The sequence below is a fragment of the Mustela erminea genome, chromosome 6, assembly GCF_009829155.1.
Source record: "Mustela erminea isolate mMusErm1 chromosome 6, mMusErm1.Pri, whole genome shotgun sequence".
NCBI classification, from domain to species: Eukaryota; Metazoa; Chordata; class Mammalia; order Carnivora; family Mustelidae; genus Mustela; species Mustela erminea.
In genome coordinates, this window is record NC_045619.1 from 28696864 (window position 1) to 28712224 (window position 15361).

The following is a 15361-nucleotide window of genomic DNA, read 5'->3' on the forward strand; positions in this document are numbered from 1 at the left end:
GGTGTTGTATGGAAGTGTTGAATCACTATATTATACTCCTGAAACAGATATTACACTGTATGTTAACTACCTGGAATTAAAATAAAGACTTTAAAAAATAGTATTAATAAAGTTTAAGTAGAATTAAATTTTTAGGTTTGGGATCCGTATTACCCAATATGCCATATAGTTATTTTTTTATAAAAGTTTCACCAATTATTAATAAACTTATTAAAATTCCATTTTAACTCTTTCTTAGGTATATAGTTTTCCTTTTATCATCTATCATTTTATTAATGGCTCTGGCAATGATATATTAAAAATCTGAAGTCTAAAATGTGATTATAACTGGGGGAACTGATGAGGAGAGAAAAACAGTAGCAATTTATAAAAGCTGTATTGAATGTTATCTCAAACTGCAAAGATCAGAGTCAAATGAATGTTTGAGGCATGGAAAGAGTGAAAATTGGATGATGTTCTGGGATGAGGATCAAGTTTGGAGCAAAAAGGCAATTCACCCACACCAGCTGTAAAGGCCAAGATGAAAAATGCATCCTCTTGTAAACAAGCACATGAATTAACTTATTCAACTGGGGACGAGTGATTTAACCAAATTAGACAACATCAAATAACCTCAGCCAAGAGAAGACTAGATGTGAACTGTAACAGAGCCAACAAACATCAGAGTTGGAAAACGAGGGAGCAAAGTGTTAAGACTGCTGGCATCTATATCCATGTGTAGACACAGTTAGAAGTGAGGCAATATTCTGTAGTAAGAACACCATAAATGTACTGTGTGTTACACTTCTCAGCTCTGATAAAAGCCTCTTTGATTTCAAATGTTTTTCTTTAGAAGAAAATATTTGCTGAAGGAGACAAAATTTCTCAAATATATAGAATATATATATATATTGTATATACATACATAAAATATATAAACACATACTTCTATGCATACACACACACACATATAAATAATATAATGTACATAGTGTGTGGGTTATCCCTACAGATTGATGCAAGGACCCATCCATAACTAAAGGCAGTAGCAGTACGAGCAGTTGAGGTCAAAGTTTTAAGATTTACCTCATTTTAAAATATGGTCCATCCTTAATCCAGTATGATACCATATTTTTCATTTAGGTTCTCACTACATTAGGAGAATTCCATTAAAGTGCATGCCTCAAGTACAGTGCCTGAGATACACAGGCACACCTCGTTTTATCGCTCTTTGCTTTGTTGAGCTTCACTGCCTTTTTTTTCCCCCCTCAAATTAAACGTCTGTGGCTACCCTGCCCTGAATGACTCTATTGGCATCATTTTTTCCAGCCACATATTTTCTCACTTACTGTCTCTGCATCACACTTTTGGTAATTCTCATAATATCTCAAACTTCTTCCTTGTTGTATTTGCTGTGGTGATCTGTGATCAGCAATGACTAGTCACTGAAACCTCAGATAATGGCTAACAGTTTTTAGTAATAAAGTATTTTTTTGATTAAGGCATGCCATTGTTTTTTAAACATAATGCTATTGCACACTTGGTAGACTGTAGTATAGTGGAAAACATAACTTTCACATGCACTGGGGAACATAGTTCTTTGCCTTGCTTTATTGCAGAGGTCTGAAACCAACCTTGCAATATTATGAGGTATGTCTGCAGTAGGTACTCCAAAAATAAGTGAAATTAGTGAACAAATTAATATATTAATTTTTTTGTGTATGTGAAATGAAAAGGCTGCATTTTTTTTAAAGGCTGAATTTTTGAAGAATACTTAGACTAGACATAGGAAAATTGAGCAGATAGAGCAGAGATTGTCAGATTATCAACCTTGTACTCCTTTATTATAATACCTTGCATTAATATGGGACCTTTATTATAATTAATGAACCAGTATCTATACACTTGTTATTAACTAAAGTCCATAGCTGACAGTAAGGTTTGCAATTGGTGCTGTACAGTCTATGGAATTGACAGATGCGTAATGTTACGTATTGATCATTACAGCATACAGAATAGTTTCCCTGCCCCCAAAAATCTCCTGTGTTTCACTTACTAACCCCTGCACATACCCTCTAAGCATGCGACCCACCACTGATCTTTTTACTGTTTTTGTACTTTTGCTACAAAACTACTCTATTTTTGTAGAATGTCATATGGTTGGAGTCATACCATATGTCAACTTTAAAGATTTGCTTTTTTCATTTAGCATGTTCAATTTTAATCCAAGTTTTTTTTATGACTTGATAATTCATTTTTTAAAAAATACATATTTGAATAATATTCCTTGCATGGGTGTACCACAGTTTACCCACTCATCTTCGAAGGATATTTTGAATGCTTCCAGTTTTGGGAGAGTATGAATATATAAATATATGAATATGAATATGCAATAAACATAGTGCTCCCAACTCTTTCCTCCCATCCCTTCCAGCATGCTGTCATTCATTTTCCTTTTCCTTTTTTTTTTTTTAAAGATTTTTATTTATTTATTTGACAGACAGAGATCACAAGTAGGCAGAGAGGCAGGCAGAGAGAGGGGAAGGGAAGCAGGCTCCCTGCCAAGCAGAGAGCCCAATGTGGGGCTCGATCCCAGGATCCTGAGATCATGACCTGAGCTGAAGGCAGAAGCTTAAGCCACTGAGCCACCCAGGCGCCCCTCATTTTACTTTTCTATACACTATATTACCCATTGTCCATGCACATTGTCTGCTTTTTCCAATAGAGTCCTTAACATATTAACTATATTTATTTTAGATTCCCCATCTAATCATTTCAAAATCTGTGTCATATCTGGTTCATGTTCTGATACTTGCTTTGTCTCTTCAGACTATATTTTTCTTGATTTTTAGCATACCTTGTAATTTTTCATTGAAAGCTGGGCATGATGTATGGGGTAATAGGCACTGAGGTTTAGGCTTGTAATGTGAGGTTTTCTGTGAATCTGGTCAAGAGTTGGGTTGTACTCAATCTTGGCCATAGCAATAGGTGCGGGAAGCTCTAATTTTCTCTAGTTTCCTTGTTGAATGTATCCCCCAGCCCCTATAGCCCTTGGGTTTTCCCTAAGAACTCGTTCTTATGTAGAATCAGTCTCTTGAATCATTTCAGTTTTAACCTGTTTTTATGTTGAAGCTCTGTTGATGTGCTGGTAAGTTATTGGGGAGGGTAAACATTATGTGTTTATTTTTGTAGTTAAATCTCAGACTTTTAGTAGACCTTAATCCCTGGGAATTATGCCGTTAGTGCTTTTTGTTTCTCTCTATGTGGGACAAAAAGGCTAGCAGGAGCTGGAGTTGGCTGATTGCCCTTCCGTCAGAGAGGCCTCTGGAAAAGTAGCTTCCCATGGAGAACAGGGCTTTGTTAATATTCCTTTGGGCATATTTCAAAATACTTACTAAAAACAATAGAAGAGTGGTCATTTTAAGGACATACACAGGAAAGGGAAAAATAAGAGCATTGACTAGAGTGAAAAGAGCTGGTGATAGAAAAAAACAAAATGAGGTTCAGTATGATATAATTGTTATTTTAGAAAAATGAGTACAATGAATTAAATAGAAATCAAAATGCAAGGGTAGGCTAGAAGATATTGGTGCCGAAATTAAGAATAGTAACTAATCTGCTTGTGAAAACGCATTCTTCTCTTAGAAGACTGATACAGAACCATAAATGCCAAGCCATAATTGGTGATGTTACCGAGGCTCAAGGTGAGGAAAACATCTTATAAGCCTCCAGAGGAGAAAAGAAAATGACCTAAACAGTGGAAAATAATTAGGCTGGCTTCAGACTTTTCCACTGGAACCTTTAGAGCCAGAAGACAATGAAGCAATGTCTCAATGTCCTAAGAAAAATGTGACCTAAGAATATCCTACCAAACAATTTGTCCTCAGAGTAAAAAGTTCACAGACATTTTCAAACATGCAAGGCCTCAGGGAATTTGACACATATGAAATGTTTTGGGGGAAAAAAAATCTGAAAACAGATTAGCTAAAAGAAATGTTATCTGCAGATACACAGAGATAATAGCATTTTGGGTGGTGAGCATTTGGATAGTTATTTTCCCTTTTTCTCAAAATGTAATTAGTCCTTGAATTTTTATAATGATGAAAATGGTTAGTTTATGACAAAATGATGTTTTTTAAAAAAGATTCAACATAAAAAAGACAAATAAAATGTAATAATTCAGTTCAAATTATAATTAAAAAGCATTAACAGTGTCTATGAATGTTTTTATAATTATTATTGATTAAGCATGAGTAATGTGAAAACGATACGGAAAACATAGTATTCCATAAACTATACATGAATCAGAGATTTAATGGTACTATTTTAACATGCTGTTTGTCAATAACTTGTTGATACCTTATGTTGATTCTTTGGGAAGACAGATAAAAATAGTAAATTTGGGGAAACCCCTTATCTCATACAAAAATGATTTCAGGAGGTCCCACACTAACGTTCAAAGACTTTCACCACTCATGATTCATTTGCTCTTCTTTCACTAGTTCCTGCAGGAAACCACTCCTTTCTCAGTTCACTGCAGGCTCAGGGGTAAAGCATTTGGCCAAAGATCTAAGTTGGTTCATTAATTTATTCGACAAATATTTACTGACTACTTTCTATGTGTTTATAGACTAGAAATGCAGTCACAAACAAAACAGATATATCATGTTGTTGTGACCATCACATTCTGGCAAAGAAAATAAAGAAGATAGCACTATTTATGGGAATGTCAAATAGTTATAAGGGTTATAAGGAAGCTGGTTCTCTTTTACATGGAGCGGCCAGCAGGGACTGAAGAAGTGACATTTGAGCAGAGGCTCAAATGAGGTGAGGACTCAGCGGAACAGACACTAAATTCTCTCAATTCCGTTTTTTAAAGTGATTGATTAATTGGGGCTCTTGGGTGGCTCAGATGGTTGGGTGTCTCCCTTTGGCTCAGGACATGATCTCTAGATCCTGGGATCTAGCCCTGCATCGGGCTCCTAGCTTGGCGGGGAGTATGCTTCTCCCTCTCCCTCTCTCTCTCCCTCTGCTTCTGCTCTGTCTCTCTCTTTCTCAAATGAATAAATAATATCTTCTTTAAAAATTGATTAATTAATAATTATTATTAATTTTGGGCATGCAATTTAGGCTACTAAAACAGAGACCTCCCCTCTTTTCCCCTGGATTTTAACCCAGAAGGATGTAAGATATGGAACAGACATAATCAATGCCTTTGTTTGGACCTACTTGAGAATGATGTCAACAAATAGAAGAAGAGAGAAATTTGTACTTTTCAGGTAGTTGGATCAGTGAATTCCATGTTTCCTAAATGAGTGTGATTTGGGGTTTTCTATACTTATTTTTGGAGGGAATCCTAACTGGTATGGAAACTCTCAGATTCTCATCAAAAGTCTGTACCTTATATTTTTGTATGTGACACAAGAAAGTCTTAGAAGAAAGCAAATGCAAAACTTGCTCCATGAAGCCTATGGGCAGTGGCTTAGAAAGTGTTAAGAGACAGCTTGACGGTTAGCCAAACAGAAAGATGCAATTCAAAAAAAAAAAGAAAGAAAGAAAGAAAGAAAGGGGAAAGCTAAAAACCATTTATCATAAATGCAAGTAATCCTATATATTTTAGAATAGGCCAAGCAAATTATAGTAGTTTATTTTTTAAAAGATTTTATTTATTTGTTTGTTTGTTTGTTTATTTGAGAGAGAGATTGAGCACAAACATGAGTGGAATTAGGGGCAGAGCGAGATGCAGAGTCCCTGCTGAGCAGGGAGCCTCATGTAGGACTCTATTCCAGGGCCCTGGGATCATGATCTGAGCCAAAGGCAGACCCTTAACAGACCCTTAACATGACCTGAGCCACTCAGGCACCCCTACAGTAGTTTATTAAGTAATTATTTGTTGCTTTGAATTGCTATGCATTTGATTCACGCAGGCAATCATTAATTGATTGATTCATTCAAATAATACTCAGCATGAATTGTGGGGCCAAGAACTATTTTAGACACTAAGGATATCATTGTGAATATGACTGGTAAATTTTATGCATCACAGTGCTTATATTAACCTTGGGGAAGATGTATCTATGTATCTATCTATCTATCTATTAACCTGGGAGAAGATCTATCTATCTATCTACCTATCTATATTTTATATATAATATATACATATATTATATATATAACAGAAAAATATAATAACAAGTTGTGGCAAGTGCTATGAAAAAAACCCACAATTTTAGCATAGACATTAGAGGTAGCATCTCATTAGAGTGTGATGGAAAGGAAGGTGGTCCACTCTGATGGGGAGGGGCTGAAGCAGGAAAGCTCCTTTCAAGTGTTATTTATGCAAAAACATGAACAGTTTAAAAAACTATCTAGCCATTCTAACATAAGGGGTGACATTAAGTGCAACCCTTTGAGGAAGCCATCATCAGGCCTGATTTAAGAACAGAAAGGCCATTCATATGGCTGTAGAAATTGACAGAGGGAGTGGTGCTTGATCCAAGCTTGGAGAAGTAGGTAGGCTGTAGTTGATAGGGAGCTCTGGGGGACATGGGATGAGAGTTTTAATTTTATTCAAAGAGAAATAGGAAGCTACTGAATGTTTCAATGAAAAAAAACATGGAGTTTCACATATTTATATTTTAGATGGCCTCTGACAGGGGTTTGGAGAGCAAAGGATAGAAGAACAAAAAAGGAAGCAGGGAAGCTTGGTAACAGGCTTTTGTGATGGTCCAGATGAGAGAGGATGGTGGAACAAAATACACAGGAAGTAGAACCATCTTCTTCTGATAGCTTAGATGCGGGAAAGTAGGGAAATCTACAATAGCTTCAAGGCTCTGGACTGGAGCCAACTGAGAGGGACATGATATCATTTAATTAAACACAAAGAACAAAGGAGCGAAGTCAAGGGTGGGTCCAGAGCCGTTATCTCAGTCAGGCACACCACGATGGCCCTGGCCCGACGACTGACCCAAATGCAGATGTCAAGTTCAAAGTAGTCAATGGCACACAAGGATCGGCAGCTCAGAGAGACCAGGGAGGACCGGGGATGGGACGCTGGAGGATTCAAGCAGAAGGTGGTGGTTCCGTGTCGCGGTGAAGAACTTGGACTTGGCTGCCGGATGGCTTCAGCTTTGATTTTGGTTTCGCCTCTCACTGGTTGAAGTCATTTAACCTCCCCGGACCTCAGCAAGTGAGCATGATCAACAATGCCAGGTGCAGAATGAACCTTGAACATGTCAGTTAGTATTGACGTTATTCTTGTTCTGTTGTAATTATAGCATGAAAATAGTGGAGGGTCCTCAAGGGAAAAGGATAAATTGAGAAAAGATGAATCATTGAACTAAAACCAGAGGCTCTCCAAAATCTAAAGGCTGGAGAGACCAGGCATAGCCAGTGGGGTGAGAGGAAAACCACAGTAAAACCAAAGTTGGCAGCTAGGACAGCAGTTAAAACAAAGCCAGAAAATTACCCATATAGAGCCCAAACTGCAGGGGAATGGAGAGTGAATGAGAACAGAGCAAAGGGAAACAGCCAATAAACACCCTTTGTTTGAGAATTTTTTTTTTTTCTGTAAAAGGGGTCATTAAAATAGGACAGTGGTAAGATGAAAATGTATTTTATAAAACTGAAGCATAATTTCAGATACAGAATGAATTAAGACTGCGGTGTTTTAAAATAATTTGACTCTGTATGTCTTTAGACTTAACACATGTTCTCAAAGACATAGCTGTAGCCACCATTTTTTTTTGCATTTATATATTTTTTTATTATGTTCAGTTAGCCGACATAGAGTACATCAGCAGTTTTTGATGTAGTACTCAATGATTCATTAGTTGCATATAACACCCAATGCTCATCACAACACGTGCCCTCCTTAATACCCATTTCTTGGTTACCTCGTTCCCCCACCCCTTTCCGTTCTGTAGCTGCCATTTTTTTTTTACCTTCATTCAGTTCACTAGTGTTAGAGGGAATTCCTGGCTGAGTTTTGGCCAGAGCATATGTGATATGTGTCCGTATGTAAAAATGACCTACTGAAACGGAGATGCTGGGAGGGAGGAGATATTTAGAGAAACACGGATCTCTGTCCCAGAAGGAGAAAACACAGAGGATGTGTATAAGTGCAGTGAACTGGAGGGCAAATGTTTAAAAGTATTTTTCTGATGACTTCTACCATCATTCTAATGACTTCCAGTGAATACAAAAGGACCATGGGAGGTTTGAGAGGAGAAAAAAATGTTATAAAATAGACCTATGAGAATAGTCGATCTGTTGAAAAGGTGTAAATATGATAATGTTGCTTCCTATCTAAAGATAAAGAGAGATGTAAAAATAAGAGATGTGATGAATTGTGGAAAAGTGGTGGTGGCTATGGCAAGAGGGTCTCATTAGGCAAAAAGAAAATGATAATAGTGCCCCATTAGGTGATGATGGAGCTAGACGGCATGAGAGTGATGGCGAGTGGCTGGGTAGGAACGCGGTAGCTTGACTGTACCTGTGAAGCTAAAGGAGCCACCACGATAGATGGGTCATGTACACGGAGGCTGGCATCCCTGGAAACAAGGACAAGGTCTGAATAGACGTTATGAGTGAGCCACGAGCTAAAGTTAGCAACAAGAGGTTTGGCTGGGAGATCAAAGATTTGATGACCGGGAGAGATGACAGGTAGTTCAGCCGAATGCCATGCGTTTCGGAATGGGCAAAAATTCTGAAGGAGTAAAGAGGACGAATCATTTGGAAGAGAAAGTGTAAAACAAGAAAAATTGCTCCGTCTTTGTGTTATGTGAGTGAAGAAGGAAAAAAAAAAAAAAATCAAACCCACCACAGCAGCAGAAAACTTTGTCAGGAGAGAGCCATATTCTTTTAAGATCGAAGGAGCAAAGGGACGTTTTCCAAAAAGAGACTGAAGGCAACGGAGAATTTGCAGATTGCAGATCAGCCTTGAAAGATTCTGGAGGGGGTGATAGGATCAGATTAGGGTAAACAGGCAGAAGAGTGTATATGGGTTTATGGTCCAAAACTACAGGACTCCTACTGATGAGTACAAAGTCTGTAAGGCAACATGGGGATTCTTTATAGGAAGGCAGCTAATCATTTCAGGGGACGGTTTTATTCTTTATAATTGGTGGGGTGGGATATCTACACCCTCCTGTCGCTCTTACCAATGTGACCTTTTGGGGCAGAGGACAAGGACGGACTGCCATATGTGATCATCAGAGGGCTGCTCTCTGTTCTCTACAGAACAAAGATCATCACTGAGAGAAGGCCATCTTGTTTAAAATTCATTCCATTTAAGCAAGCAGGATGATGTTTAATTAATTTTGCTAAGAATTGTAGCCATAAGGATTTGTAAACCATTTGGGGGCTTAAAGAGATAAAGCCAGAAAGCCTCAGCTACTACTAGATAATGCAACTAGTCTTAATAACTGATCCCCTGAGGGTTTCGGATAACCAAGCTCAGGCTCTATTAAGAAAATTATCAAGAAACTAAAAGATATTTACCAAGGATAAGAGAGGCTGGACCCGGTAATTAATCCTTTTCCCTACTATATAGAGATTAGGGCCTCATGAGATTGTTACAAATTTGAGCTCCCACAGTTCAACCTGGATTTTGAAAATATTGGAGAAAGTCCAGATAAGACCAAGAGAAATGACTTAAAAATTCTCCATATTTTATAAGGAACAGTGAAAGGTTCATCTATTTGGAAAAAGAAAAGACTCAGGAATGATCATTTCTGCTTTCAATTCTGTATTAGGACAAAGAATTTAGTTATTAAATTGTCATGAAACAACTGCATTAGTAGACAACGTTCTAAAGCCTAAGAACAGTGTCATGTAAACCAACAGGTCACTAAAGGAGAGTGTGAAAACGTTATTTCTGCAAATAGAATCTTACAGGTTCAGCCAGAGCCTTCGAGAATAGAAGGGACTACATAGATGCCACCTTTGTCACCTGACAATGTGTGCAGAGTATTAGATTAAATCATGGAGAAAGAAGAAGAAATATTAGGTATTTTCATGGATATCCTATCCATCTCTATTTATCCTAAAGCATTTAAAAGACCCTAACACCTAGTGACAGGCAAACAGCCTCAGAATCTAAAAAACTGAGATGCCACTGCATTTCTACCGTCACCAGCATCCCTCAGATGACCTCACTAACATCGGGGAACTTGACCCAATTTGGTTTTCTCTTTGTTTGTGTCACATGGGACACTGGATAACTTAATGTTTTTGTGTTGCCCATCTGTGAATGGGGAACTTCTCTGATGGAGAATGTGTTGAGAGACATATATAAACTCCTCTAACACACTGTGGGGGCCATTGCTGTGACAGCGCCAGTGTGGGAACTCGGATTCAGTCCTCTTTCCAGAAGTGCTTCTGAAAGTAGCGCCCATATCACGTGGCACAGCAAGGAGGCAGGGAGGGCATCCCTACCCCCCAGGATGGCTTCTCTGCTGTTGGAGAGGGCTTGATAGATTCTGTACTTCCCCCAGAATCACTACTTCCATTACAGATAAAACTGGTCCCAAGAAAAATAATGCATGTCGAGCTCAGATCACGTAGAAGTGCAGAAGCAGGTGTGGGTGATGAGGCTAAGGGCTGAGGGAGCCCTGAGTCCATAAGCAAAGGAGTTTGGGGTGGGGAGGGAGGACAGCAGGGAAGGCAGAAGGAGGCGTCAGCGTCCTCAAGACAGGCTTTCTCCTCGATCAGTGTGCCCTAATGCACTTCAAAATCTAATATGGCTGCTCACTTCTGGTCAAGGAAAAAGGAATCCTGATGCACAGGTTAGAACCAGACTCCGGGATTTATGGAAAGCACACCAGAAGCCAGAATACATGACACAAGTTTCATCTTCCTCTCGAACTTTTGCAGTGTGAATGGAGGCAAAGAATACGAGTTTAATACAAACATATTTTCTCTCCAAACCTGTAACAAAGCTGAGTTTCACAAACCATATCAGATACTAGGAGCCTACAACAAATCTTGTATGCTGGGGGAAAGTGTTTTTATGTAATTTGATTTGTTTGGCTCTGATAGATAAAAGAGAGAAAAAAAAGAGCCTTTTTTTTTTTTCCAAAATGCTCAAATCATATTTATGCATTGTTTCAGGATTTTTTTTTTTTAGTGGGCATGCAGAGGCTTTATTGTTTCATTGCTCTCAGAGCATTCCAAACAATCAAAATAATTTGGATTTTTTTAAACTTACCCAACATTAAACAGGTAAGACTTTTGCAACATTTACTGAATTTCAGTTAACATTAGTGAAAAGGGAAGAAAGCCATTTAAGACATGCAAGGAAAATTATTTCTTATTAGAACAATTCTAAAATATTCACCTATAGTATTACTGTATACATTAACTTTTTTTTAACTGGTGAACTTGTTAGAGATGAAATATAGTAAAAGCTACTTTTTCCATTTAAAATGTTTAGGGGGACACATTGGCAATGATAACTCCCTTAACATAATTTCAAGAGCTCTGTATGCTTTGTCATTTGGATTCTACTGATTATTTCGAGGGACTCTAAAGTAATTTGGGGTTTCTAAAGACTGAGAAGCATTTCTCAAGGTTAGCTTTCCCAAACAGAAAATTGAGTGTTATAAATTCCACCTCCCACAGACCAGAATTCACAACCATTGGTCAAGGGCAAATACTACCAGCTCTGCGTCTCCAGTCACTCCGTGCCATTTCACCAAGTAGGAGCCAAAGGTAAGTTTTTACACTTGCTTTCTTCTTGGATCAGAGACTTTTTTCTACTATAATAACCTTTTAAAAAATAATTCAGTTTGCTTTAATATCTCATGGTGAACATTGATGCAATGGATTGGGTTTAAGTTTACTCTTTTATATTTATGTGATTCTTGGACAATCCAAAATTTTGAATTAGCTCAGGAATTAACAGCTGACAGTAAAATAGTTGATCTTAATAGGAGAGATGCCAATAAAATTACAGTAGTTTCCAATATATTCCTTAAAGCAAGTGCCCTGACTTAGATCATGTTTCTTGCCAGGATAACCAGGCACTATTGATCAGTATTGATTGACATATTAGGCAAAAGAAGAAAAGGGGGAGATTTCAGGTGTTTAAATATATACTGATGAGCATATGGGAATTGGGCATTTGGAGTGTCTTTTTAAGGTCTATATTTTAAGGTTTTATATAAGCATAATTTGCAAAATCTCATGACATGGTGTGAAGTGCACAACAAATTCAACAGTCTCAACAAAGACTCTACGTTACATACTAGTATAGTTACTTGATGGAAGAAACATCCTTTTAAAACTGAACATAGAGACTTTCTTACTGCTGATAGCTCTAGGTGTTCTGCACCATGCAAGTAAACTCGAAGAACGTAGACACTTCTAATCAAATACAGAGTATGAAGTGAGAAAAATAACCAGCCAGTGCCTAATTGCTCTGAACAATTACAGTGGCCAGAAATGGAGAAGGAAAATATTCTTTCAAGGTTAGTACTGGTCCTTCTGAATGCCTCCCACTTGAAAAGGGAAGAATCGTTCCTGAAATATTTGTAAATCACACCATTTGATTAAACAGGACTTTGTTGGTGACTGCGTCCAGCAGTTCCAAATCCCCAATCCTGCAAAGATCCTTGCAAAGGCAGGTAAAATAGAGGCTTCGTTTATCCAGTGTGAATAAAAAAAGAAAAAAAATGATTCGAAGAAAGCATAGGAGGGAATAAAAAGGAGCTCCTTGTCCTGCTTCTCATTCTCAGAGGGATTTCATATCCCTCTGCCTAAACCTGCTTCATAAAGACTTTCTTTCAAGTCACTGAAGGTCGGTTTGTCTGTCAGTGCTTTCAAGTTTAAAAGTAATATTTATCATGAATTCCCTTTTACGTGTGTGCATAGGTACAAACAGCAGTGGTTCTGTTCTTGAAGTAGACTTAAGAAGTGTATCCAAAATACAAAACCTTTAAAATTAGACATATTTGATAAAAAGTTTTACAAAGACTTTGCTTCCTCAATAAATGACCCCCAAGTAACATTTTTGATAGACCCAACTTATATGTTTAAAATTAAATAGGAGAGTTTTTTTTTTCTAAAGTAAAATGTATTCAAAGGAGTATATACAGAACAAAAATAGTTAAAATTATAAATGTTAAACATCTATTATACATATATATACACATGTATAACATATCCTACATGTTATAAATATTATTAAAATAATAATATTTTGATTGAATCCTCCCCAAAAGCAGGATGTGATCATGGAAAATACGAATCATGCTTAACAAAGAATTACAAAACAAGAAACTTCTTAATCTTATGTGTGTGGAAATCTCCCTCTAACGAAAACTTGCCAAATGATATCTTTTAGACATGGATTCTTATTGATTCTGAGTTTAAAGCTTAGATGGCTACTAAGAATTGAAAGAAAACACTAAGGACTAAAGGAAAAATAGTTTTCTTTTCTGCTCCATTTAGTTAAGAATAACTTTTGAAAAGTATTGCATGAAATGTTAATGTGTACATATATTAAATTATGTGTGTGTATATATATATATATATATATATATATATATATATATATATATATATATATATATATAAATGATACCCAGACGCAACAAGGAAGTAAAAGGGGGGGGGAACTCTTTCATTATTTTGTCTGGAAAAATCCATAAGCTTGAATGTGCAAGAAACAGTTACGAGTCCTAGTTAGGTCACTAGCCAACCCTGTTTTGGTTTCCTCTTCTGTAAAATGGAGTAACAGTTATAGTCCTCCTCCTCTTCCTTCTCCTCCTCCTCCTCCTTCCTACTCCCAGAGTTGATGAAAGAAATGTATGCTTAGTAAAAGGTAAAACTCTGATGCAGAAGCTTTTCTGAATAACTGCATGGCAATATTTCCACATCTCATTTTCTCTGTGTCTCTCTATGAAGTAAATTCAATTTCACTGTAATTACACTATCTACTGTAATAACGTGGATGGGTTTGTAATTAATTTGAACATCAGTATCAATAGTCTTCAGAATCCATACAATTTCCTATGTTATGTTTACAAATGATCCGTGTCAGGAGAGCTACCGGCTTGAGTCCCACGGCATTGACTTTGATTTATCATGCCTCTTTAGTGATAAGTATTCATACGTTATCATCAATTAAATATTTATACCTTTTGGCCTTTTTTGATTAGGAAAGCTTGAAAAATGAAAATGTTGGCAAGACTCATTCTGGGACTTGTCATCTTTGATGCCGCTGGGACCGCTCCAACTCTGGAACCCATCAACTATGACTCAGAAACATATGACACTGTCTTGGAGGACCTGGATAATTTATACAACTATGAAAACATACCTATTGGTCAAGCTGAGGTAACGAATTCCTCTCATTCTTGAGACTCCTAGAAGCACGAGTATGGGGAATTACTGAGATGCGTTCCTTTCAAAGAGATTCTTGGTTATGTATCAGTAGATATGTTCTATCTTAATAATTTCATATGAACCTTTCCTTTGAAATGTGTCCAGTCTGCTGGAGGTTAACATGGGGACACACTTTTTCTTTCTCACAGTTCACTTCATTTCCTTTATATCTTCTCACAAAATTAAAGCAACGACAATGGAAGAGTTTCTATCATGTTAGGACAAGAGAAAATAGAAGGAAAAAGGAGTCAGTAAGGAAGAGTGGAAATAATACACATGCAATGATGAGGAAGTTGGGAAAGTTTGGGGCAAAGGAAAAAGATGTAAGGTTAAAATAAGTTGGAAGAAAATTAAAAGAATGCAAAGAACGGACAATGATTTGGACCACTGTATTCCAAGAGTGACTGTGCTTTCCGAAATGACTGATTATCTCTCAGCAGTAATGTAGGCATTGGCAAGGTTACAGCCCTTTACATAAATCTGATATGACATGTTTCTAATTAAATGTTAGACTTTTTACATAACTAAAGGATACAGACTAATTTTTCTGAATCAGAAAACAAACAGACCTTGAAATGTTGGAGTGTAATTAATGTACCACACTGACAAAAACTAATTAAGAAGAAATCAACCAAAAGGGAAATTACATCAGCTATACAGGATCATAACATATTTTGGCCAGTCACTCAAGTGTAAATCTTCTTAGAATAATTACTTTTGATAACTAGGAAAAGAAAATATTTAGACAAAAGCATGTATTTAATGGTACTGAGCTATATCTTTCTTAAGAGATAAATGCTCTCATTATTGTTTATGTTGCCTGATGAAATTCAAGAATCAAATCTGTACAATACAATAGTTTGCACATCTTCTCCACAACTCCCTTTTCCTTTCCATCTCCCTCTCTTTGGGCTTCCATCTTCCCCCACTTCCCATCCCCCCCTTCTCTGTCTCCTTCTCTTCTCTTTCTCCCTCTTTCTCTTTCCCTCGTTTT

At 37.1% G+C, this 15361-nt stretch overlaps 1 protein-coding gene across 1 annotated transcript in view; it reads left to right on the top strand.

Annotated features, from left to right (window-relative positions):
• The first annotated feature begins 11617 nt into the window (after nucleotides 1-11617).
• EPYC (epiphycan) overlaps nucleotides 11618-15361 on the top strand; it is a 39003-nt gene continuing 35259 nt past the window's right edge. Inside the window, exons 1-2 of the mRNA XM_032346792.1 lie at nucleotides 11618-11691; nucleotides 14142-14319. Coding sequence (XP_032202683.1) covers nucleotides 14155-14319 — 165 coding nt within the window. The 5' untranslated portion in view covers nucleotides 11618-11691; nucleotides 14142-14154. The remainder of the gene's footprint in view (nucleotides 11692-14141; nucleotides 14320-15361) is intronic.